At 45.6% G+C, this 27126-nt stretch overlaps 1 protein-coding gene and 1 pseudogene across 1 annotated transcript in view; one reads left to right on the plus strand and one right to left on the minus strand.

The window, feature by feature from the left end:
* Positions 1-27126, minus strand: part of PLB1 (phospholipase B1) — a 212625-nt gene that overhangs the window by 178382 nt on the left and 7117 nt on the right. The window contains exons 2-3 of the mRNA XM_055253334.2: positions 24351-24472; positions 23552-23697 (exon numbers count right to left, since the gene is read on the minus strand). Coding sequence (XP_055109309.2) covers positions 23552-23566 — 15 coding nt within the window. The 5' untranslated portion in view covers positions 23567-23697; positions 24351-24472. The remainder of the gene's footprint in view (positions 1-23551; positions 23698-24350; positions 24473-27126) is intronic.
* Positions 24461-24693, plus strand: LOC129468152 (small nuclear ribonucleoprotein G-like; annotated as a pseudogene).

Genomic DNA, 27126 nt, shown 5'->3' on the forward strand with positions numbered 1-27126 from the left:
TCTAGAGTAGCCTGCTGGCACAAGGCTTCTGAACTGGTAGCCAAAAGTAAATCATCCACATATTGAAGGACCAGAGTGCCTGGACTTGAGAAGTGACCTAGATCTTGGGCCAGTGCCTGACCAAAGAGATGAGGGCTATCCCTAAACCCTTGGGGCAAGACTGTCCATGTAAGTTGGGACATGTGGTCTGTGGGATCCTCAAAGGCAAAGAGGAACTGGGAGTCAGAGTGCAGGGGAATACAGAAGAAGGCATCCTTGAGGTCCAGAACCATGAACCATTCTGCTTCCTCTGGTATTTGAGAGCAGGGTATGGGGTTGGGTACAACTGGATATAGAGGAATTACTGCCTCATTGATGAGTCTAAGATCTTCAACTAGTCTCCACTGACCATTCAGTTTTTGTACTCCTAGAACTGGGGTGTTGCAGGGACTGCTGCATTTCCTTACTAAGCCTTGAGCTTTCAAACGTTTAATATTCTGTAATCCTTTATTAGCTTCAGGCCTTAAGGGATATTGTCTTTGATAAGGAAAAGTGGTGGGATCTTTTAAGCTGATTTGGACTGGGCAGGCATTTTTTGCCCTTCCAAATCGTCCTTCCAATGCCCAGACTTCAGGGTTGATTCCCTCCTCAAGTAGGGGGCAACAAATGGGTAACTTGTTCCCCATATTCATGTAGATAATAGCTCTAGCCTTGGCTAATATATCCCTCCCTAATAAGGGTGTGGGACTTTCAGGCATAACAAGAAAGGCATATGAAAAGAGCAAAGTCTCCCAACTACAACTGAGGAGGTGGGAGAAATACCTGGTTACAGGCTGTCCCAGGATTCCCCGGATGGTAACGGACCTTGAGGACAGTCGTCCAGGACAGGAGATTAACACTGAGAAAGCCGCGCCAGTGTCCAGGAGGAAGTCAATTTCCTGGCCCCCAATAGTTAAACATACCCGGGGCTCAGTGAGGGTAGTGACATGAGCTGGCACTTTCCCTGGGCACCCTCAGTCCTGTTGTTGGGTCATCTGGTTGGGGGCTTCTGACCCAGGGAACCTTCATCCTCTGGGGCAGTGCACCTTCCAGTGATTGCCTCAGCATAATGGACACGGACGAGGGGGCAGCTTGTTTCTCACTGGGCAATCTTTTTTAAAGTGTCCTAGTAAACCACACTGAAAACAAGCCCTACCAGGTGATTGGCCTGCTCCATTTTCTGTCCTCTCTGAACCACCAAGGTTTGTTTGTCTGAGGGCCATGACTAAGGCTGTGGCCTTTCTCTGATCTCGCCTTTCCTTTTGGGCCTGTTCCTCTTGGTCCCTCTTAAAGAACACTGAGGTTGCCAGGTTTAATAATGCCTCTAGATTTTGTTCAGGGCCCAGGGCTTGCTTTTGGAGCTTTCCCCTGATATCTGTGGCTGATTGGGTAATAAACTTATCTTTTAGAATCAATTGACTCTTGAGTGATTCAGGTGACAGGGGAGTATATTTTCTTAAGACCTCCCATAGCCGCTCGAGGAAGGCAGAAGGATTTTCTTCCTTTCCCTGAGTTATGGTGGACATCATTGAATAATTCATGGGCTTTTTTCTAATTCTCCTTAGTCCTTCTAGAACACAGCTCAATAGATGTTTACGACTTCAGTCCTCATGATCTGAGTCAAGGTCCCAGTGGGAATCCATACTGGGGATAGCTTGCTGACCGGTAGGGAATTTGTCCCTTTCTTTGGCTGTCATTCTATCATTTACTTGACTAAGATACCAGGTATCTCCAAACTCTCAGGCTGCAGCTAAAGCCTCATTCTTTTCATTAAAGGCCAGGGTTTGATCTAACAGTAGCATGACATCTCTCCAAGCGAGGTCAAAGCATTGCCCTAGACCCTGTAGGACATCTATGTACCTATCAGGATAATCTGAAAACTTCCCCAGGTCTGCCTTGATCTGCTTTAAATCAGAGAGGGAGAAGGGGACATGTACCTGGATCGGGCCAAATGCCTCTCCCCCTACAGCTTGAAGGGGACATAACCGATAGCCTGGGGGTTTTTGTGGTCCTTTGGAGATTTCTTTGCATATTTCCTTCTGGGCAGGGGAGATTAGAAGAGGATTATCATTAATAGGAAGGGGAGCTATAAGGAGGCTAGGATATGGGGGTAAGCTGAGAGGTCCTCTTGTGGGATGTAAATTGTAAGCTTTGCATAGTTGTGTATTCTCCCTCAATGAAAAAAAAGCTTGGACATAAGGTATTTCACTCCATGTGCCTTCCCTCTTACAGAAAAGGTCAAGCTGCAGGATAGTATTATAATTTGTACTTCCCTCAGGTGGCCATTTTTCCCCACCAGAAAGAGAATACTGGGGCCAAGCCGTAGTGCGGGAAAAAATGAGCTGCCTCTTTTTAAGGGTTTGTGGGTCAAATTGGTCCCAATGGCTTAGGATGCATTTCAAGGGTGAGCCTGTTGATATCTGAGTGTTTCCCATCTGAAAGACAAAACAGCCCGCAGTTTTGGTTTGTTTTGTTTCTCGCCCTGCCCAAGAACCTGCAACAGTCCCTGGACCCTCCTGATCAGAACAGTTGCACTCACTGACACAGCAGCAGAAATAACCCCTGCCCAGGAACCTGCAATGGTCTCTGGACCCTGATGATCAGAATAGTTGCACTCACCAATGCAGCAGCAGAAACACTAGTTTTCCTCCCAGACCACATGGAGGACCGAGGAAGGTCGGATTTAGTGGCCCTTACCAATGCATTCTCGAAAACCTGCACCCTTGCCTGTCCTCCTAGACCACGAGGAGGACCGACCAAGAAAAATTGGATTTAGTGGCCCTTACCAACGCATTCTCGAAAACCTATTAGAGTCCTAAGCATTCACCTGTTAGTATTGGGACTTTACCCCTGTCCTATAAAGATGTTATGCCCCAAAAATGAAGTGAACGGCCATACCCTGAGGGAGGGAAGGGATCTCCAGGGTTGGAAGAGTGACACTTTCTGTCCTCACTTATATGAATAGGAAGGATACAATTTCTGAGGCTCCCCATATCCTAGCTTCAGGAATAGCTTTTGTTAGGCCTATTAGTCTGAGGAGGGATCCTAAAGTTCCAGGTAGTCCCCACTACAACAAGACTTTGGGCAAAAATTATGTCTTTTTGATTGGTGAGTCTGGGTGCCTAAAGAAGGTAACAGAGTCCTGGAGTTTATACTAGAAATCATTCTTATAGGAGAAACTAGAAAAGCACCAGAGACAGGTAACAATTTTTAGAAGCGGGACTAACCTCGGAGAAGAGAGGCAAGAGGAAGTTTGTCTGGCAGGCATTAGGACGCAGGGGGCAAGGGTCAGGATAGATAGGATAGATGGGTGAGTCTCGCTTGGGCGACATGCCTTTGAGAGTTCCGCTCATGGCCGCAGGATCAACCAACTTGTTGTCGGGACCCCGGAGCTGTATGGCTTTCCTCCCTGTCAACCCTCAGCTCAGCCCAGAAGTACAGGAAAAGTGGAAGCTGGTTCTAGGCAAACCAACGCTCCCAACTCCGAAGAGTCAGGGGTTGTTAGACAGCCCTTTCCCAGAAAGCCTGACGCCCGTGTCTTTAGTCTGGCAGCTGCGCTAGTCACTTTTAACCAGCCGACAGGTGCCCGGTATTTAGCCCCTGAATTCTAAGGAAAAATAGGACAGAATAGCAAGCAAAAGGGGTCCAATGGTACTCACTGCTTGGCAACAGGCAATAATATCGCCGCTCGGTGATAGTCTCACTGCTTGGCGATAGGTGATGGTCCCATCCAGTTTGCCAAAATGTGTCCGGAATTGGTGGGTTCTTGGTCTCACTGACTTCAAGAATGAAGCTGCGGACCCTCGCAGTGAGTGTTACAGTTCTTAAAGGCGGTGTGTCCAGTGTTTGTTCCTTCTGATGTTTGGATGTGTTTGGAGTTTCTTCCTTCTGGTGTGTTCGTGGTCTCGCTGGCTCAGGAGTGAAGCTGCAGACCTTTGCGGTGAGTGTTACAGCTCTTAAGGCGGCATGTCTGGAGTTGTTCATTCCTCCCAGTGGGTTCGTGGTCTCGCTGGCTTCAGGAGTGAAGCTGCAGACCTTCACGGTGAGTGTTACAGCTCATAAAGGCAGTGTGGACCCAAAGAGTGAGCAGTAGCAAGATTTATTGCGAAGAGCAAAAGAACAAAGCTTCCACGGTGTGGAAGGGGACCTGAGTGGGTTGCCACTGCTGGCTTGGGCAGCCTGCTTTTATTCTCTTATCTGGCCCCATCCACATCCTGCTGATTGGTCCATTTTACAGAGAGCCGATTGGTCTGTTTTATAGAGAGCTGATTGGTCTGTTTTGACAGGGTGCTGACTGGTGCATTTACAATCTCTGAGCTAGACACAAAAGTTCTCCATGTCCCCACTAGATTAGCTAGATATAGAGTGTCAATTGGTGTATTTACAAACCCTGAGCTAGACACAGAGTGCTGATTGGTGCATTTACAAACCTTGAGCTAGATACAGAGTGCCGATTGGTGCATTCACAATCCCTTAGCTGGACATAAAGGTTCTCCAAGTCCCCACCAGATTAACTAAACACAGAGTGCCAATTGGTGCATTCACAAACCCTGAGCTAGACACAGGGTGCTGGTTGGTGTGTTAACAAACCTTGAGCTAGATACAGAGTGCTGACTGGTGTATTTACAATCCCTTAGCTAGACATAAAGATTCTCCAAGTCCCCACCAGACTCAGGAGCCCAGCTGGCTTCACCCAGTGGATCCTGCACCAGGGCCACAGGTGGAGCTGCCTGCCAGGTCCGCGCTGTGCGCCTGCACTCCTCAGCCCTTGGGCGGTCAATGGGACTGGGTGCCATGGAGCAGGGGGCGGTGCTCGTCGGGGAGGCTCGGGCCATGCAGGAGCCCACGGTGGGAGGGTGGCAAGGCTCAGGAATGGCAGGCTCTAGGTGCCGAGCCCTGCACCGCGGGGAGGCAGCTAAGGCCCGGTGACAAATTGAGCATAGCAGCTGCTGGCCCAGGTGCTAAGCCCCTCACTGCCCTGGGCCAGTGGGGCCCGCTGAGCCCACGCCCACCCAGAATTCTAGCTGGCCCACAAGCACCACGCAGCCCCAGTTCCTGCTCGTGCCTCTCTCTCCACACCTCCCCACAGGCTGAGGGAGCCAGCTCCGGCCTCGGCCATCCCAGGAAGGGGCTCTCACAGTGCAGTGGCAGGCTGAAGGGCTCCTCAAGTGCAGCCAGAGTGGGCGCCGAGGCCAAGGAGGCGCCAAGAGCAAGCGAGGGCTGCGAGGGCTGCCAGCACACTGTCACCTCTCACTGGGACTTTTAGTTGTCCATCAGTAAAGAGGAAGAGATCATCACCAAGGTCCCTCCCCTGCTGAGCATCATTCCAGAGCACCATCGTGGAGGAGACGTCCCTGCCCCTCTTCACTTATATCCTCCCTGCCCAGGTCCTCCCTGGGCCCCTGTCTTCACTTATATCTCACCACATCCCCTGGGCATGTTTTGGTGTCACACCCCCAAAGCCACAGGGCCCATGTGTGGGTGGAAGGAAATTCCTATTCATTCAACATTCTGTGTTGGGCCTTCAGTGAGCCAAACCCATTTTAGGTGTTATGTGGAAGACAAAAAAGAGACAAGATGCGGTCCCTACTCTCAAGGATCTCATCATCTCTGGGGAGATAAGATGAACATACTCAGAAAATAATGAAGTCTAGAAACATAAGAGGAAAGTGCTTGGAAATGTACACAGAGGCACCAAGTGCAAGTGGGACTCTGGGGACAGCTGCCTGGGGAGGGGAGATTGGAGGAGGCCTCGAAGGGGTGATGTGCCCTTGCTGAAGGAGCTGGGGCAGCAGCATGGAGCTCAGGTATGACAAGATGGGTATGCGGTTGGCCTGGCAGGTCTGACCAGGTGGGGTGGGGCTTCCCAGACATGGGGTGACACAAATGTGGCTGCTTCATTCCATCCAGGCCCACAGACCTGGGCCCAGGACCAGCCAGCACCATAGGTCCAAAGCCACATTGGACAAATGTCACCCTGTAGGAACATGTTCCCCGAGGGGGGTCCCTTCAGCCCTGACTAGGATGCCTGGAAACACAGACACGCAGCACATCCTGGCCAGGGCTGGGGCTGTGGGAAGGATCCAAGCATTGCACTGCAGCTCTTATCACACCTCACCCTTCTCCATCCCTGCAACAAATCAATAAAGGGTCATCTCCTACCTGAACCGTTCACAAGCTCCTTTCTCCCTCTTCCCGTCACCCTCACAGCTGGCCTCCTGCTCTCCTCGCTGGCATAGTGGGTGCCGTTGGGCTTCTCCCTGGGCTCTGCCAGCTGGACCTTCAGCCTGGGACAAGCCTTTCTGGGCAGCTCATCCCTGAGGACACTGTGGTGGCCACATGAGGGAGGCAGATCTCCCCCGCCCTGGCTCCCGCCCACATCCCAGCATGTTCGTCCTCCTGCAGAGTCTTCATTGACTTCTTCCCTTCCTCCCCTCATCACCAGGCTTCTCCTCAGTGCTGTCAGCTTGGGCCTCTTCTCTTCATCCATGATGCCTGTGGCCTTCTGGAAGGGCCACATGCCCCTCTCCCAGACCCTCAGGGCCCTCCCTCTGGCCTTAACCTGAAAGATTCCCTCAGAGCCCGCCACATAGTTCTAGGGCCACGCTGCCTCTGTGTCTTCGTTCCGGCTATACCTTCAGCCTGGAAGGCCTTCTTCCTGCCTTCACCTGACAAGTCCCTTCCTGCCCTCCAGATTCACCTCGAACCCCACCTGTCTCAGAGCAAAATGCACATAAGGGTGCACTTTGGAGTCAGAGACCTTGGCCCTTAATTCGTGCTTGGCCACTTGCCAGCCATGTGGCCCTGGGCAAGTCACTTCACATCCTTCTGAGTCTGTTCAATGAATAATAAACTTCCCCAGTTCACGAGAGGAAGGGACGATCCCTAGCTCAGAGGTGAGAATGGAATGAATCAGGTATATGGACTGCTCAGTGCAGCACCTGCTCCTGGTGTGTCCTCAGGAGTGCCTACCATTGGGGTGTGTTTCTGGTCCCCTCTCACCAACTGTGGAGCTCCAGAACATTCTGAGTCTCTCTGACAGCAGACGTTCTTTAGAGGTGGCAAACTCCTCTCAGTTAGAACTCTTCTTTGCACCACTTTTGGTCTTATACAAAATGCTTTTGTTGAATGGAAGTAAGGATTCACCTGTCCTGAAAAGAACAAACACTTTCTGTGGCTGGAAGTGCCCAAAGCCAACAAACGCCTCTCTGCCAGCACCTGCCTTCTGACCCCTAGGCCAGCCCAGCACCTTACCTCACACCTCACCCCAGTGTGTTAGACCACTTTGGCCTTTTTCTGGTTCCTCCTGTACCTCCAGCACAGTGACCTTGGACAGGGAAAGGCCTGGCTGAGCAGAGATGACCCCCGATAACAGCCAAAGAAGAAGCTGTGCTCGTGCAACTGGCAGATCCTACCCACCAGTCAGGCTGCCCCTCACAGACCTTCTCGTGCTGTGCAAACAGAATGAATGGTGCCAAAAGCCAGGTGGAGTTACACTATTGGCATGGGAAGAGGCCTAAGGTGTTCGTATTTTTGTATGCACAGAACAAAAACTTTGAAAGGATATCCTCCCACTTCCTCCTCCTTCTCCTCCTCTCCTTCTCTCTTCCTCTTTCTTTTCCCCCTCTTCCTCCCCCTCCCCCTCCTCCCTCTCCTCCTCCCCCTCCTCCTCTTTTCTCCCCCTCCTCCCCTTCCCCCCATCCCACTTCCCCTTCTCCCTCCTCCTCTTTCTTCTTCTCCTCCTCCTCCTCCTTCTTCTTCTTCCTCTTCTTCTTCTTCGATTTTCCTGCTTTAGCTCCATTTTTCAGGAAATTACATTTCCCATTCTATTTGTGGGCAGGGTGTGTAGCTCACCCTCCCAGCAAGGGGGAACATTTTTCTGGCTTTGTTGATTTCTGTATTATTTCTATTTTTTCAAAGAGATGAAGTGGTTTTTTTTTAAAACAAGTAAAGAAAAAACAAAACGTTGAATGAATAAATAAGTAAATAAATACATGGCTTTAGCCCATGCTCTCTCTTTTCAGGAATTTGCTCTTCCATAAATCCACCTTCCCCCAGGGACTTACTCAGTTTAAGGGGTCAGTGATCTTCCAACTAGTCCCCTTGGGATAGAAAACTGAAGAACTGAGGCCCTGTGGGGGTGGCTGTGGAAATCACACAGCCAGGGCTGTCCCAGTCCCCTGCCATCACTATGACTAAGGCAATGCTTGCCGGCCAGTATCCAGCCAAAATCCCTCCAAGGATGGAGATAGAAGAGAAGCCTCTCTTTCCAGCACACTCAGAGTGGCCCTGATTGGCTAGGCCAGGGGCACTGGATCAGCATCTCCCAGACTCGGAGAGTTTCCTTCCTAAGGCCCCAGGGTTCTCTCTCACAAGCTGACCTCAGAGGATCTGCCTTCATCTCTTAGAGATGTGAGAAATCATGGTCCCCAGCAAGCAGGAGGCAGGTTCCTGAGGCTGCTCAGGGCCACCGCACAGCTGACACCTCCTTCCCAGCAGCCTTCCAGCTCCACCTGCAAAGGAACATGTGAGAACGGGGTCCAAACTGTCCCATCATGCCTGTCCTTCCCCCAGAACAGTAAGTGTCTACTCACAGAAGTCCACACAACTCAAAGCAAAGAGAACCTACTCGGGGTGGTGAGCAGAGTCTCTCCTTATCCAGCCCTCTTCCTAAGAGAAGAACTAAATGACCAGGCAAATCAGAGGTGTCACCACACACAGAGACAAGGGGAGCTCTTGTCCAACTGGATTGGGCCTCACTTGAAGGCTTATTGGGGAATTAGTTAATCAGCAGTCCAGCAGCCTCCTGGAGCCCCCAGACAAATGGAAAGGACATTTCTGGGGCTCATCTCCCAGCCCCCTTTCCTGCCCTCTACCCAGCCATGCCCCTATGCCTCATACTCCAGTTAGACTAAATGCACCCAGCACTCATCATTTCTGAGCCTTTGCATACGGTATTTTCTCAGCAGAGACCACCCCCTTCCCTCTCTCCTCCCCCGCCTGGATAACTCTTACTTCAAATGCAATCCGTGCCCTTGGAAAACCACCCTGCCATTTTCCCTAACCTCCTTGGTGTCCCTCCTCTGGCCAGGCCCACTGGCACCCTGTGCCCCCAGAATAGCCCTGATCCTCAGTCTTTTGTGGATCATAGGTCTGTCTTTGTATAGAGTCCTTGAGAACTTTGCCTTTCTACAGCCCCAGTTGCCAGCACATACCAGCACAGCACTGAGTAGCTGCTCAATAAAAATGTGTCAAAATGAATAAAGCCATGAATTAGAATGTAGATTAAGACCTAGAGGCCAGAAGAGGTGGCTCATACTTAGAATCCCAATATTTTGGGAGGCCAAGGCAGGAGAATGGCTTGAGACCAAGAGTCCAAGACTAGGCTGGGCAATATGGCAAGACCCCATCTCTACAAAAAAAAAAAAAATAGTCGGACTGTGTGCCTGTGGTCCCATCTACTTAGGAGGCTGAAGTGGAAGGATCCTTTGGGCCTGGGAGGTAGTGAGCCATGATCCAGCCACTGCACTCCAGCCTGGGTGACAGAGAAAGACCCTGTCTCAAAAAATGTTTAAAATTTAAAAAATTTAAGAAAACCTATAATTTAAACTTCTCCCATTGGTGCAAGGAAGGAGTAAAATGAAGGCTCCTTCTCCTGACATCCCAAACTACATCTGAGAGTCTGTTCTGCCCGTTGGCCAGGCCCCAGACCTCCACCATCTGACTCTATCCTCTCCTTGCCCTTCGCCTCCATGAAGCTCTTTCTAACCACTCTGGTGTCTGAACCCCCAAGCCCTTGCTGCCTGAGCTCTTCACCTGCCACTCGATTGGTCCTGCTTTGGTTCCTAATTAGATGTGGGCCTGATTCTTCTCCCTACCCAGGGCTGAAAGCTCCAAAAAGGCAGCCAGCCTGGCTTCTGCTCCTTTGCCTCTCCCAAAGGAGAGGTGCGGGGTATGGCCCAAAGTCAGCATTTCATAAATTAGCAAAATGGCTGAGTGAATTGATGAATGGCTTAATTTCCAAGGAGTGTTTCACATTATTACACAGCTTCCTACATCCCTGTGGGACTCGGTGAACCTCTTGTGCCTTCTCCAGAGAACGTGTGCTATGGCACATGGCACATGTCGGCATATTCACACACTCCTCTCAGTGTGCACAAGACCCTCTGGGTCCCCTACTACCCCACACCTTCCGAGTGCCCGCTGCTCCCACCCCAGGTTCACATGTTTCTTTCCCAGCCCTACTGTAGAAGAAAAAGCTTGAGGCTGAGGGCAGGGGCCTGAGGTCACCCCATCTTTGGTCCTGACTTGCTGGGAGGTTTGCCCTCTATATGCCTCACCTTTCTGTATCTATGTATTTTCTTTCTTTCTTTTTTCTTTTTCCTTTTTTTTTTTTTTTTTTTTTTGAGACAGGGTCTTGCTCTGTCACCCAGGCTGGAGTGCAGTGGCACAATCATGGCTCACTGCAGTCTTGACCTCATGGGCTCAAGTGATCTATCATCTTGCTTCAGCTTCCTATGCAGCTGGGACCACTACCACACTTGGTTAATTTTTTTGTAGAAGCAGAGTTTCACCATGTTGCCCAGGCTGGTCTTGAACTCCTGGGCTCAAGCGATCCACTCAGCTTGGCCTCCGAAAGTGCTGGGATTATAGGTGTGAGCCACCACACCTGGCCCAGCATCAAAACTTCAGGCAAATTACTCCCTGCATTCGTTTACCTCATTTGGCCAGCTAGCTGGTTGAAAGGCCCATTCTTCCTCCGAAAGTCTATAATTCTGTGGATCCCATGATACTTTTAAAATTTTGTGATAAGCAACTACATTTTTACCCTGTCATTGCATGTTTTATATCTGAAAGTACACAAAAATATTTTTATGTTCACTACTTTGCAAATAGATAAGCAAACAGAGTCATTAAGAAGGAAAGTTGGAAAGTTGGAAGTTACTCAGGAAGCTAGAGGCTAAGGAAAGACTGAAGCAAGTAGGTAAGTACCCTGGCCAGGGTAGGGGATTGGATTCCATCCAAAGCCTTCTTTGACATAGTATTCCAGGTTCATTTGCTTTCTCCACTTGCCAAAAACAAACAAACAAACAAAAATCCACTAGTGCAAGACTCAGGCCAGCTCCCTCTGGCTCTTCAGATAATGTGGTTGTTTTCTTGAATTTGGCCCTGGCTACAGCAGTGACTTGAGAACTGTCTGGAGAGACCTGGGTAAAAGCTGGGTGGGTAAGTTACCAGGCTCCACCCAGACTCAGTCTTCCAGCACTACGGGCGCAGAACTGGGCTCTGAAGGGAGATGTGAGTGTCAAGGTGTCTTCAGTGAGCCTGAGCTGTCAGCTCATGAAAAATTTAAAAAAGATTTTTAATTAGTTGACATTTTTTAATGGGATGATTTTATATTTTAAAATGCAGCTTTCTGGCCTATTTTGAAAATATGAGGCTAGGTGCCATGGGTCATGCCTGCCACCCCAGCACTTTGGCAGGCAGAGACAGGAGGATTGCTGGAGTCTAGGAGTTCCAGATCAGCCTGGGCAACAAAGCAAGGCCCTGTATCTGCCCAAAAGGAAAGAAAGAAAAGAAAGAAAGAAGAAAGAGAAAGAAAGAAAGAAAGAAAGAAAGAAAGAAAGAAAGAAAGAAAGAAAGAAAGAGAAAGAAGGAAGAAAGGAAAGAAACTACCTTGCTAAGTAGTGAGCCCTCTGTCACTAGAGAAATATAAGCAGAGACTGGAGATCACTGAAAAACACCAAAGGGATAACTGTATCAAACACTTCTTACGTCTCTTTCACCTGTGATATTCTATTATTCAAATAGTTTAACTCCAAGGGCTCCTGGGGGACTGAGTGGGGAAAGATGGAATGTGAGGTGCAGTGGATGAGATAAGGAGAGAACAAAGGAATGAAGTGGTGAGCTCAGCACTGTAGCTCTCAGTGTGCAGAAAAGTAAGTCAGGTTTGAGGTCAGGTCAAGGGAAACCAATAGTACATTTACATAAATGTGCTCTAAAGTTCACATTTGCTAATCTATGGGAATAGATGATACACCGAGATAATCAACTCAGTTTGAGGCTTCTTGGAATCTTTATGCTGCTCATCACCCTGAAAGAACGAGACAAACCAGAGCAAAGTCATCTATGTGGTTACAGTGGTATTTTCCCAACTACAGGTTAGATGTTATGAAATCAGTTTCGTTGGTTGTAACTAGCATTAAAAAAATGGAAAATATGGGGGGTGGAGCCAAGATGGCCAAACAGGAACAGCTCCAGTCTATAGCTCCCAGCGTGAGCGACACAGAAGACGGGTGATTTCCGCATTTCCAGCTGAGGTACTGGGTTCATCTCACTGGGGAGTGCCAGACAGTGGGTGCAGGACAGTGGGTGCAGCGCACCGTGCATGAGCTGAAGCAGGGTGAGGCATCGCCTCACCCGGGAAGCGCAAGGGGTCAGGGAATTCCCTTTCCTAGTCAAAGAAAGGGGTGACAGACAGCACCTGGAAAATCAGGTCACTCCCACCCTAATACTGCGCTTTTCCAACTGGCTTAACAAACGGCACACCAGGAGATTATATCCCGTACCTGGCTCGGAGGGTCCTACACCCACGGAGCCTCGCTCATTGCTAGCACAGCAGTCTGAGATCAAACTGCAAGGCGGCAGCAAGGCTGGGGGAGGGGCGCCCACCATTGCTCAGGCTTGAGTAGGTAAACAAAGAGGCCGGGAAGCTCGAACTGGGTGGAGCCCACCACAGCTCAAGGAGGCCTGCCTGCCTCTGTAGGCTCCACCTCTGGGGGCAGGGCACAGACAAACAAAAGACAGCAATAACTTCTGCAGACTTAAATGTCCCTGTCTGACAGCTTTGAAGAGAGTAGTGGTTCTCTCAGCATGCAGCTTGAGATCTGAGAACGGGCAGACTGCCTCCTCAAGTGGGTCCCTGACCCCTGAGTAGCCTAACTGGGAGGCACCCCCCAGTAAGGGCGGACTGACACCTCACACAGCCGGGTACTCCTCTGAGACAAAAATTCCAGAGGAATAATCAGGCAGCAGCATTTGCAGTTCACCAATATCCACTGTTCTGCAGCCACCGCTGCTGATACCCAGGCATACAGGGTCTGGAGTGGACCTCCAGTAAACTCCAACAGACCTGCAGCTGAGGGTCCTGACTGTTAGAAGGAAAACTAACAAACAGAAAGGACATCCACACCAAAAACCCATCTATACGTCACCATCATCAAAGACCAAAGGTAGATAAAACCACAAGATGGGGAAAAAACAGAGCAGAAAAACCAGAAACTCTAAAAATCAGCGTGCCTCTCCTCCTACAAAGGAACGCAGCTCCTCACCAGCAACAGAACAAAGCTGGATGGAGAATGACTTTGATGAGTTGAGAGAGGAAGGCTTCAGAAGATCAAACTACTCCAAGCTAAAGGAGGAAGTTCGAACCAATGGCAAAGAAGTTAAAAACTTTGAAAAAAATTAGACGAATGGATAACTAGAATAATCAATGCAGAAAAGTCCTTAAAGGACCTGATGGAGCTGAAAACCACGGTACGAGAACTACGTGATGAATGCACAAGCCTTAGTAACCGATGAGATCAACTGGAAGAAAGGGTATCAGCGATGGAATATGAAATGAATGAAATGAAGCGTGAAGAGAAGTTTAGAGAAAAAAGAATAAAAAGAAATGAACAAAGCCTCCAAGAAATATGGGACTATGTGAAAAGACCAAATCTACGTCTAATTGGCGTACCTGAAAGTGACGGGGAAAATGGAACCAAGTTGGAAAACACTCTGCAGGATATTATCCAGGAGAACTTCCCCAATCTAGCAAGGCAGGCCAACATTCAAATTCAGGAAATACAGAGAACATCACAAAGATACTCCTCGACAAGAGCAAGTCCAAGACACATAATTGTCAGATTCACCAAAGTTGAAATGAAGGAAAAAATGTTAAGGGCAGCCAGAGAGAAAGGTCGGGTTACCCACAAAAGGAAGCCCATCGAACTAACAGCTGATCTCTTGGCAGAAACTCTACAAGCCAGAAGAGACTGGGGGCCAATATTCAACATTCTTAAAGAAAAGAATTTTCAACTCAGAATTTCATATCCAGCCAAACTAAGCTTCATAAGTGAAGGGGAAATAAAATACTTTACAGACAAGCAAATGCTGAGAGATTTTGTCACCACCAGGCCTGCCCTAAAAGAGCTCCTGAAGGAAGCACTAAACATGGAAAGGAACAACTGGTACCAGCCACTGCAAAAACATGCCAAATTGTAAAGACCATCAAGTCTAGGAAGAAACTGAATCAACTAACGAGGAAAATAACCAGGTAACATCATAATGACAGGATCAAATTCACACACAACAATACTAACCTTAAATGTAAATGGGCTAAATGCTCCAATTAAAGGGCACAGACTGGCAAATTGGATAAAGAGTCAAGACCCATCAGTGTGCTGTATTCAGGAAACCCATCTCATGTGCAGAGACACACATAGGCTCAAAATAAAGGGATAGAGGAAGATCTATCAAGCAAATGGAAAACAAAAAAAGGCAGGGGTTGCAATCCTAGTCTCAGATAAAACAGACTTTAAACCAACAAAGATCAAAAGAGACAACAAAGAAGGCCATTACATAATGGTAAAGGGATCAATTCAACAAGAAGAACTATCCTAAATATATATGCACCCAATACAGGGGCACCCAGATTCATAAAGCAGGTCCTTAGTGACCTATAAAGAGACTTAGACTCCCACACAATAATAATGGGAGACTTTAACACCCCACTGTCAACATTAGACAGATCAATGAGACAGAAAGTTAACAAGGATATCCAGGAATTGAACTCAGCTCTGCACCAAGTGGACCTAATAGAAATCTACAGAACTCTCCACCCCAAATCAACAGAATATACGTTCTTTTCAGCACCACACCATACCTATTCCAAAATTGACCTCATAGTTGGAAGTAAAGCACTCCTCAGCAAATATAAAAGAACAGAAATTATAACAAACTGTCTCTCAGACCACAGTGCAATCAAACTAGAACTCAGGATTAAGAAACTCACTCAAAACCGCTCAACTACATGGAAACTGAACAACCTACTCCTGAATGACTACTGGGTACATAACAAAATGAAGGCAGAAATAAAGATGTTCTTAGAAACCAAAGAGAACAACGACACAACATACCAGAATCTCTGGGACACATTCAAAGCAGTGTGTAGAGGGAAATTTATATCACTAAATGCCCACAAGAGAAAGCAGGAAAGATCTAAAATTGACACCCTAACATCACAATTAAAAGAACTAGAGAAGCAAGAGCAAACACATTCAAAAGCTAGCAGATGGCAAGAAATAACTAAGATCAGAGCAAAACTGAAGGAAATAGAGACACAAAAAACCCTTCAAAAAATCAATGAATCCAGGAGCTGGTTTTTTGAAAAGATCAACAAAATTGATAGACCACTAGCAAGACTAATAAAGAAGAAAAGAGAGAAGAATCAAATAGATGCAATAAAAAATGACAAAGGGGATATCACCACCGATCCCACAGAAATACAAACTACCATCAAAGAATAATATAAACACCTCTACGCAAATAAACTAGAAAATCTAGAAGAAATGGATAAATTCCTCGACACATACACTCTCCCAAGACTAAACCAGGAAGAAGTTGAATCTCTGAATAGACCAATAATAGGCTCTGAAATTGAAGCAATAATTAATAGCTTACCAACCAAAAAAAGTCCAGGACCAGATGGATTCACAGCTGAATTCTACCAGAGGTACAAGGAGCAGCTGGTAGCATTCCTTCTGAAACTATTCCAATCAACAGAAAAAGAGGGAATCCTCCCTAACTCATTTTATGAGGCCAGCATCATCCTGATACCAAAGCCTGGCAGAGACACAACAAAAAAAGAGAATTTTAGACCAATATCCTTTATGAACACTGATGCAAAAATCCTCAATAAAATACTGGCAAACTGAATCCAGCAACACATCAAAAAGCTTATCCACCATGATCAAGTGGGCTTCATCCCTGGGATGCAAGGCTGGTTCAACATACGAAAATCAATAAACATAATCCAGCATATAAACAGAACCAAAGACAAAAACCATATGATTATCTCAACAGTTGCAGAAAAGGCCTTTGACAAAATTCAACAACCTTCATGCTAAAAACTCTCAATAAATTAGGTATTGATGGGACGTATCTCAAAATAATAAGAGCTATCTATGACAAACCCACAGCCAATATTATACTGAATGGACAAAAACTGGAAGCATTCCCTTTGAAAACTGGCACAAGACAGGGATGCCCTCTCTCACCACTCCTATTCAACACAGTGTTGGAAGTTCTGGCCAGGGCAATCAGGCAAAAGAAGGGAATAAAGGGCATTCAATTAGGAAAAGAGGAAGTCAAATTGTCCCTGTTTGCAGATGACATGATTATGTATCTAGAAAACCCCATCGTTTCAGCCCAAAATCTCCTTAAGCTGATAAGCAACTTCAGCAAAGTCTCAGGATACAAAATCAATGTGCAAAAATCACAAGCATTCTTACACACCAATAACAGACAAACAGAGAGCCAAATCATGAGTGAACTCCCATTCACAATTGCTTCAAAGAGAATAAAATACCTAGGAATCCAACTTACAAGGGATGTGAAGGACCTCTTAAAGGAGAACTACAAATCACTGCTCAATGAAATAAAAGAGGACACAAACAAATGGAAGAACATTCCATTCTCATGGGTAGGAAGAATCAATATCATGAAAACGGCCATACTGCCCAAGGTAATTTATAGATTCAATGCCATCCCCATCAAGCTACCAATGACTTTCTTCACAGAATTGGAAAAAACTACCTTAAAGTTCATATGGAACCAAAAAAGAGCACACATTGCCAAGTCAATCCTAAGCCCAAAGAACAAAGCTAGAGGCATCACGCCACCTGACTTCAAACTACTACAAGGCTATAGTAATCAAATCAGCATGGTATTGGTACCAAAACGGAGATATAGACCAATGGAACAGAACAGAGCCCTCAGAAATAACACCACATATCTACAACTATCTGATCTTTGACAAATCTGACAAAAAGAAGAAATGGGGAAAGGATTCCCTATTTAATAAATGGTGCTGGGAAAACTGGCTAGCCATATGTAGAAAGCTGAAACTGGATCACTTCCTTACACCTTACACAAAAATTAATTCAAGATGGATTAAAGACTTACATGTTAGACCTAAAACCATAAAAACCCTAGAAGAAAACCTAGGCGATACCATTCAGGACATAGGCATGGGCAAGGACTTCATGTCTAAAACACCAAAAGGAATGGCAACAAAAGCCAAAATTGACAAATGGGATCTCATTAAACTAAAGAGCTTCTGCACAGCAAAAGAAACCACCATCAGAGTGAACAGGCAACCTACAGAATGGGAGAAAATTTTTGCAACCTACTCATCTGACAAAGGGCTAATATCCAGAATCTACAATGAACTCAAACAAATTTACAAGAAAAAAACAAACAACCCCATCAACGAGTGGGCGAAGGATATGAACAGATACTTCTCAAAAGAAGACATTTATGCAGCCAAAAAACACATGCAAAAATGCTCATAATCACTGGCCATCAGAGAAATGCAAATCAAAACCACAATGAGATACCATCTCACACCAGTTAGAATGGCCATCATTAAAAAGTCAGGAAACAACAGGTGCTGGAGAGGATGTGGAGAAATAGGAACACTTTTACACTGTTGGTGGGACTGTAAACTAGTTCAACCATTGTGGAAGTCAGTGTGGCGATTCCTCAGGGATCTAGAACTAGAAATACCATTTGACCCAGCCATCCAATTACTGGGTATATACCCAAAGGATTATAAATCATGCTGCTAGAAAGACATGCACACGTATGTTTATTGCGGCCCTGTTCACAATAGCAAAGACTTGGAACCAACCCAAATGTCCAACAACGATAGACTGGATTAAGAAAATGTGGCACATATACACCATGGAATACTATGCAGCCATAAAAAGTGATGAGTTCATGTCCTTTGTAGGGACATGGATGAAGCTGGAAACCATCATTCTTAGCAAACTATCCCAAGGACAAAAAACCAAACACCGCATGTTCTCATTCATAGGTGGGAATTGAACAATGAGAACACATGGACACAGGAAGGGGAACATCACACACTGGGGACTGTTGTAGGGTGGGGGAGGGGGGGAGGGATAGCATTAGGAGATATACCTAATGCTAAATGACGAGTTAATGGGTGCAGCACACCAACATGGCACATGTATAGATAGGTAATAAACCTGCACATTGTCCACATGTACCCTAAAACTTAAAGTATAATAATAAAAAAAAATGGAAAATACCAGAGTGCATCACAAGTGACTAAATGAGCAATTGTTTCATTAAAGTCTTGTTTGCATACTATGTAAGTCTATATATCATATATGTGTGTGCACCAAATTATGATGTAAAATTGGTGAAAGAGAGTTTGAAAGCCACTAGGTCAGAGACAGAGTGGGGGCAACCCTGCTCTGTGAGCCAAATCCTGTCTCAGATTAATTTTATCTGGCCAGGGGTGGTGCAAGATGGCAACCAAGTGCAATCCTGATGAGAGCAAGGTGACAACCAGGCCTGGGACCAAGCTCTTATGGGCTTCATTCCTGAGTTGAGGAGGCCACAGCAGAGTGCACAGGCAGATTCCAGACTTTCCTCAGTAAGCTGCTATCCATCTTCTCAAATGAGGTCTATGTGTCCCGCCATTCACAGACATACCTCCCCACCGTGACCACCACCATCCTGACACTTGCATACTGGCCACACTCCTCACCCTACCCCACGAGGAAGCCAGGAACTTCTGCATGCATCATGTCTTTGGAGTCCACCCCATGGCCAGTCCTGTTCCCTCCATCCCTCCATCTCAGCCCCTTAATGCCTCTCCCATAAGATCGCCTGGGGTATGGCAATGAATTAGTGGCATAGTCTGTATTCCCTCTCTCCATATTCCTGAATTGCTTAACTTGTTGAATAGGTTTCTTTAGTATCATCTGCAGACTGAAGGAACTGACAAAAAATGATAGTGTGGCTTTTGACAGTTGCTATGAATGAGCTGCCTACAATTCTATCTAAGGCTGGCTCTCTACTGGAGCACAGGATTCTGTACTCTCACTTTCTTTTTTTCCTTTAAGTGAGAGATAGGGTCTCTCTATGTTGCCCAGGCTGGTCCTGAGCTCAAATGATCCTCCCACCTTGGCCTCCCAAAGTGCTGGGATCACAGGTGTGAGCCTCCACACCCGGTCCAACTCTCACTTTCCTGACACATCAATGATCCCCTCTCAATTATGCCCTCTGGCATACCAACATGATATAATTTTTCCCAATGTCAAAAATCAAAACATAACTTCTCTTGACTTCATAGCCCCCTCCAGCTTCAATCCTATTTTTCTGTTCTCTTGGCTGTTAAAATTTCTTGAAACCTTTCTCCAAACTCATGGACTCAATTCTTCATTTCAGTGAGTTCTGAGTCATCCACTGGAACAAAACAGTTGTCAGTTCACTAAGGACCTTCATGTTGCTAAACCTAGTAGTGAACTTTTCATCTTTATCTTACTTAAGCCATTAACAGCATTTGATACAGTTGGTCACTCTGTCTCTTTTTGAAATACTTTCTTCATTTTGACTTTAAGACAACGCTTTTGTGGTTTTCCTCTTTCGACATTGCCCACTCTTTCTCATCTGCATTCTTACTTCTTCCTCATCATGCTGATGTGTAAACACTGGAGTGCACTGACCTGGGTTGTGGGCCTGTTTCCCTTACGCATCTACACTCACAGCCTAGGTGATTTTACCCACACGCATGACTCTTCATACCTTCTATACCCTGTCAAATGTTAAATGATTTATCTATCTCCAGAGCTCCGGGTGCATATATCCAACTGGCTAGTGCACATCTTCACTTGTTTATCTTGTGACCATCTGAAACGTAATGTGTCCAAAACAAAACTTCTTGCAGTTCTGTTTCCAGGGTAGCATAGTGAGCTCCTACAGTATAAACCCCTACAAGTAACTATCATAAACTCTGAACAAAATAGGAAAAACAACGACCTGAAGGCCCTGGAGTGTGAACAAAAGCAGGCAGTTTCTGGAGAGGAGTTACTACTTGGAAAATGAAAATGTATATGGGATGAGTTTCACGGTTTTTATGGCTTTTATCCAAAAGGCAGGCCATGGTAGAGTCACACAGGGCAGATAAAATGATGATAGAAAGTCTGCAGTCCTTCTGGCCTAAAGAATCAAAGGATAGAGTTCGAGGCAACCACAGCCATTGGAAAGTGAGAGGGAGAATCCATAAACAGAGAGACGCAGAGAAGAAGAACCACAAATTCTGTGTAAAAACTGTCCAAATCTCTGGCCAATTCCTAGTCCATGCATGCATGAGGCAGGCTCAAGCAGCCCAGATAAGAATGCACAAACTAAACTGAGATTTAAACTGGTGCTCAAGAGATGGTTTACAGCTTGATCCAACCAAGTTAATAGCTTGCTTAAAACAAAACAAAATTTAAAAATCAGCATTTGGCCAGACGTAGTGGCTCAATCCTTTAATCCCAGTGCTTTGGGAGGCTAGAGCCAGATGAGCACTTGAAGCCAGGAGTGTGAGACCAGACTAGGCAACAAAGCGAGACACCTCTCTACAAAAAATAAAATTTAAATAAAAATGTTTAAAAAGTAGCCAGGCATGGTGGCTACTTGGGAGGCTTGAGGTGGGAAGATCGCTTGAGCCCAGAAGTTTGAGACTGCAGTGAGCTATGATTGTGCCACCACACTCCAGCCTGAGTGACAAAGTAAGAATCTATAAAAAAAAAAAAAATCAGCAGTTAGGGGAAATAACAGAATCCAGAGTCTCCACAACTTAACAATCATAATGTTCAGAATATCCAAATTATTTAGTATATGAAGAACATGGAAAATGTGATCCATTTTTAAGAGACAAGACAATCAACAGAGACTGACCCTGAGATGACCTAGATATTGGAATTAACAAAATCATAATTCTCAAGTAGCTATTATAACTATGCTTTGCAAGGTGAGGATGATACATGCACAACAAATAAAAAGATAGGAAACCTCAGCAGAGAAATAAACTTGATTTAGAGGAAAACTAAATAGAAATTCTAGAACTGGAAAAGATAATGTTTGAAACAAAAGATTCACCAGTTTGGCCTAACAACAGCATTCAGATAATAAAGGAGTCAACAACCTTGAAATTAGATCAGTACAAAAAGTATCCAATCACAACAAAGAGAACAAAGATTGAAAACAAACAACAACAACAAAAACACAGAGCCTCAAAAGCCTGTAAAAACAGTATCAAAATGTTTAACATGTAAAATGAAACCCCAGAAGGAAAAAAGAAAGACTACAGGATAAAAGAACAGAAAATATTTGAAGAAACAATGGCTAAAATTTCCCCTTATTTGGTGAAAGACATGCATTTACAGACTCAAGAAACCCAGTATACCTCAAGCAGGATAAATACAAAGAAAATCTCCCTTAGGCACATCATAGTCCAACTGCTAAAAATCAAAGATAAAGAGGAAATCTTGACACAGCCCAAGAAAAAAGATATGTTACACATGGGGTGGAAAAAAAAATCAAATCACTGGTGACTTCTCATCAGAAACCATGGAGGGCAGAAGCCAGTTTTTCAACCCCAGATTTATGAAATATCCTTCAAAAATGAAGGTAAAACAAATATATTTCCCCAAGAAAAAGAAAACTAAAAGAATTCACCATTAGCATCTTCATTATAAGAAATGCTGAAGAAAGTTCTCAGGCTGAAAGGAAACAATACAGAAGACAAATGTGGATCATTAGAAACAAAGGAAGAGCATGGGAAACAGTAAAAAGCTAGGTCAATACAAAAATCCTGATTCCCACTCTGCCCCACCTAAACCTGCTTTCTCCCATAGACTTGCCTGTCTTTGTGATGGAAACACCGGCTTAATGGTTCCCAGGCAAAAACCATGGCATTCATTCTTTCTCTCACACCCCAGCAAGGATTCTTGTTTCTATTTTCAAATTAAAATGTATTCAGAATCTGACCATTTTTTCTGCTTCTCTTTGTCTTCCTGGTCCAAGCCACTGTTTTTTTTTTTTTGTTTTCTTATTTCTAGAAGAGTTTTGAATACACCTGGATTGCTGCAATAGCCTACTCATTGATCTTTATTTTATTTTATTTTATTATTTTATTTTATTTTGTAGAGGTGGGGTCTCAGTATGTTGCCCAGGCTGGTCTCCTGACTCGCCCTCCCAAAGTGCTGGGATTACAGGTGTGAGCTGCCACACTCAGCCCTGATCTCCTGTTTCTACTCCTGGTACTGTACAGGTGATTTTCCACATAGCAGCCAAGGAAACCTTTTAACACCTATGCCAGTTTTTCACTCCTTGCTCAACACTCTTCACTGGCCTTCTACCTCATCAAAGAAAAGAAATGAGTCCCTACCACAGTCTACAAAGGCCCCGGGTGATCTGGACCCAGATACGTCTCTGATCTTCCCCTCTTTATACACTTCCTCCCTCTCTTGCTGTGATCTGGCCACCTTGGCTTCCTTGCTGTTCCTCAAAGGCACCATGTACCTGCCTCAGGGGCTTTACATTTGTCCTGGTATCTGCTCTGGTAACTACAGGGCTCACTCCCTCAGTTCTCTGCTCAAATGATGCCTCATCAATGAAATGTTTCCTAGACACTCAAAATAAAATAGCAATAGAGCACAACATTTCCTATCTTGCTCTGTTTTTCTTCTTAACACTTACTGCCTTTATATTCAATTAAACAATTGTTGAACAAATGAATGAATGATACTATTATCTATAATGCAAGACTGAAAGTTCAGATAACGGGCTATGAGAGTTCAAAGGAAAGAAACCATTATTTATTAAGCATCCTCCACATTCTAGCCCTGTTGATTATGTTATTTAATCTTCATTATCATTCTGTTAGGTAGTTTATCGCCATTACTTTACAGGGAGATGTTGAGGCCCAAGAAGGTTGTGTTTTACCAAGGTCACGTGAATAGTAAACAACCACAGCAGAATTCAAACCTAAGTCTTTATGATCTCATTACATATTCATTGCATCACACAGGTCCCAAGACTTCATCTGGTTCAGGTGAGGGGAGAGGAAGGGAGTATCTGGGAAGGCTTTCTGGAGGAGGTAGCATCTTAGTTCCCAAGGCATAAGATCTAAGCAGGAGGATAAGATACAGGTACTGCTGAGGATAACAAGGGTTGGGATGGAGCATGAAGTTGCTAAAAGAAGAGAGACATACCAAGATATATACAGTAAGAGGTGAGGTAATAGTAAGAACAACCTTTGCTACTTCACAACTCTGCCAGAACTTCCCAACAATCAGAACGATCCCCTAAAGGAGCCGATGACCTATGTGGGCAATTATAATAATGCTAATAATCCCTTACCTTTTCAGAGCGCTTTAGGGTTTAAAAGTATTTTCCCGCATATTACCTCACTGATCCTCATGGCGGCTCTGTGAGGTAGGAAAGTGCTACTTCTCCCATTTGAGGTGTGAGGAAGCTGAGGCTTAGCGCCCAGGTGCCAGCGCAGGTTTTCTCACTTGAGATTCAAAACTCTCCAGGTAGTGAGATCTCCATCTGTGAAGGAGTCAGACTGTTTTAGAGAGGGTCGTGTGAATAGCAGTAAAATGATGGCATAGGCTGTCTGTGCTTCGTGATCCTGGTTCACTCTTTTTTTTTTTCTTTTTGAGACAGGGTCTCACTTTGTGACCCAGACTGGAGTACAGTGGCATGATCTTAGTTTACAAGGCATAAGATATCGGCAGGTGGAGGTCCCTGCAGCCTTGATCTCCCAGGTTCAAGCAATTCTCATGCCTCAACCCCCAAGTAGCTGGGACCACAGGCATACCCACCACACCTGGCTAAATTTTTTTATTTTTTTATTTTTATTATTACTATTTTTGAGATGGAGTCTCACTCTTTCACTCAGGCTGGAGTGCAGTGGAGCAATCTCTGCTCACTGCAACCTCCGCCCCCCAGGTTCAACAATTCTCCTGCCTCAGCCTCCCAAGTAGCTGAAATTACAGGTGTGCGCCACCATGCCTAGCTAATTTTTGTATTTTTAGTAGAGATGGGGTTTCACCATGTTGGCCAGGCTGGTCTCAACTCCTGACCTCAGGTGATCCACCCGCCTCAGCCTCCCAAAATGCTAGGATTACAGGCATGAGGCACACTGCCCCGGCCTAAAAATTTTTTTTTATTGTAGTAAAATATATGAGAAAGAAGAGAACCTTTTTATCTGCACGCTCTTTAGTTATCAGGCCCAGAGAGGCAATGAAAAGTAACAACATCACATTCCATTTCAAGGCATCTGTGAGACTGCAGCACAGGTGGCAAAGCTCACCATCACAAGCTGAAAAAAATTATGGACAAGAAGTTATCACTGAAATTAAACAGTGGCAGACATGTCCAAGGAATGCTGCGAGGATTTATGCCTTTATGAATCTTGTGATAGATGAATGTGTGGAGATGGCAACTAGCGAGCAACAGAACAATATTGCAATGTTGGTAATTTGAGGAAATAGTATCATCATGTTAGAAGCCTTGGAACAAGTGTAAATAGTGGCTGTTCAACAGAGACATTCATGTCCCCCCTCTCCAAAGGGCCCGTTTGCCTATGATGTAAAAATTAGGTCATGAACATTTTCATATTAGACTTTTTGTAAAATAAACTTTTGTAATAGTTAAAAAAAATAAGAAAAGTGACAGCATGCCACATCTCATCCTCTCCACCATCTTGGGCTAACTAATTATGTCTTACAGCCCCTTGCTATGTGGACTCTAAGACTAACTGACACCAAGTAGCTATAAAATGCCACACACTCTGGACGCCGTAACTCTTACCCTGTAGTTCAACAATGTATAGCCAATTACTAATCAATGTTATTTCCATTAACCAATGAGAATTCCTGACAAACAACTTTTTATCAGCCCACTCATTGTCTCCTTTTGCCTTTTTAACTAAAACTTTTAAGCAATTAAAAAAGTTTTTTAAGAGAAAAGGTCTTGCTGTGTCACCCAGGCTAGACTCAAACTCCTGGGCTCAAGCTGCCTCAGTCTCCTGAGCACCCGCCCCCTTTAGCTTTTAAAAACCTGCTTGCGGCCAGGCGCAGTGGCTCACGCCTGTAATCCTAGCACTTTGGAAAGCCAAGGTGGGAAGATCACCTGAAGTCAGGAGTTCAAGACCAGCCTGGTCAACATAGTGAAACCCCATCTCTACTAAAGATACAAAAATTAGCCGGGCGTGGTGGTGCACACCTGTGGTCCCTGCTACTCGGGAGGCTGAGGCAGGAGAATCACTTGAACCTGGGAGGCAGGGGTTGCAGTGAACCAAAATCGTGCCACTGTACTCCAGCCTGGGTGACAGAGCAAGACTCTGTCTCAAAAAACAAAAAAACAAAACAAACAAAAAAATAACCTGCTTGTAGCAGAGGCCAAACAAAGCATTCCCAAGGCAACTTGGAAGTGTGTCCTGAGCTATAGTCCTTAACCTTGGCCCAAATAAACTCTTTATATTAATTTTGCCTCCATTTCTTTCTTTAGATTGACATAGCCATAACATAAAATTTACCATTTTAACCATTTTTAAGTGTACAGTTCAGTGATGTTAACTACACCCACAATGTTGGGCAACCAACACCATCATCCATTTCCAGAACTCTTTATTTTTTAACTTTTATTTTAATTACGGGTACATGTGCAGGTTTGTAACCTAGGTCAACATGTGTCATGGGGTTTTGTTGTACAGATTATGTTAGCAACCAGGTATTAAGCCTAGTACCCATTCGTTATTTTTCCTGATCCTCTCCCTCCTCCCACCCTCCACCCTCTGAGAGGCCCCAGTGTGTGTTGTTCCCCTCTCTGTGTCCATGTGTTCTCATTATTTAGCTCCCACTTATAAGTGAGAACACACAGTATTTGGTTTTCTGTTCCTACCTCAGTTTGCTTAGGACAATGATCTCCAGCTCCATCCATGTTGCTGCAAAGGCAGAACTCGTTTTATCATCCAAAGCTGAAACCTGCACCTGTTGGACACTGATTCCCCATTTCTCCCTCCCTCAGGCTCCTGGCAATCACCCTTCTACTTTCTATCTCTATGAATTTGACCACTCGTATCAGTAGAATCAGACAATATTGCCATTTGGTGCCTGGCTTATTTTACTTAACAGATGTCCTCAAGGCTCATCCACGCTATATAGCAGGTGTCAGAATTTCCTTACTTCTTCATGCTGAATCGTTTCCATTGTATGGATAGAATACATTTTGTTTACCCATCCCTCTTTGCTAGGATTCAATCTCGATGACAAAAGGCAGCAGCCTCCTTCACCAGAAATGTTTTTCCCTTTAGGCTGCCAGTCCCAAGGGCAAAACATACCAGCATCCTTTCTCCTCACCCCATGAGGCTCTCTCCAGGCAAATGGAACCTTTGAGGTGGGAGCCACCTACTTGAGATCAGATTCTATGATGAGGACCAGATTTCCCGGAACTTTCCAGTCTTCCAGGAGACAATACTGAGTGAGGGCTAGGCGAGCAAATGGCAAAATGCCCCAGGTCTTCCCCCTTCCCAAACCAAGAAATGCAACTGAGCTGCCCACCTGGCCCAAGAGAGCACGAGGGAGAAGAGGCCTGGGGGGAGCAGCCCCCATCTCCATCTTGGTCCTGCACGCAATGCCCCAATAACCCTATGCCCCACGCAGTCATGACCTGTTTAAAGCAGAACAGGCTGGTGTGGCCGCCTGTTGGGCACCGGGGGTGGCGCAGCCTCAGGGCCCAGAATGGCCCTGCCTTTCCCAGCCTGGAGAACACAGCACCCGCAACAGCATGGCTCTGCCCCACCCCATCCCTGGGAGATCAAAGGGCTTGCAGGCTGAAACCACTGCAGGAAAGCCAAATATCAAACAAACAAAACAAGAAAGCAGCCTGTATTAGTCCGTTTTCACGCTGCTGATAAAGACATACTTGAAACTGGGCAATTTACAAAAGAACGAGGCTGATTGGACTCACAGT

Source organism: Symphalangus syndactylus, chromosome 18 (assembly GCF_028878055.3).
Source record: "Symphalangus syndactylus isolate Jambi chromosome 18, NHGRI_mSymSyn1-v2.1_pri, whole genome shotgun sequence".
In the NCBI taxonomy this organism is placed as follows: domain Eukaryota; kingdom Metazoa; phylum Chordata; class Mammalia; order Primates; family Hylobatidae; genus Symphalangus; species Symphalangus syndactylus.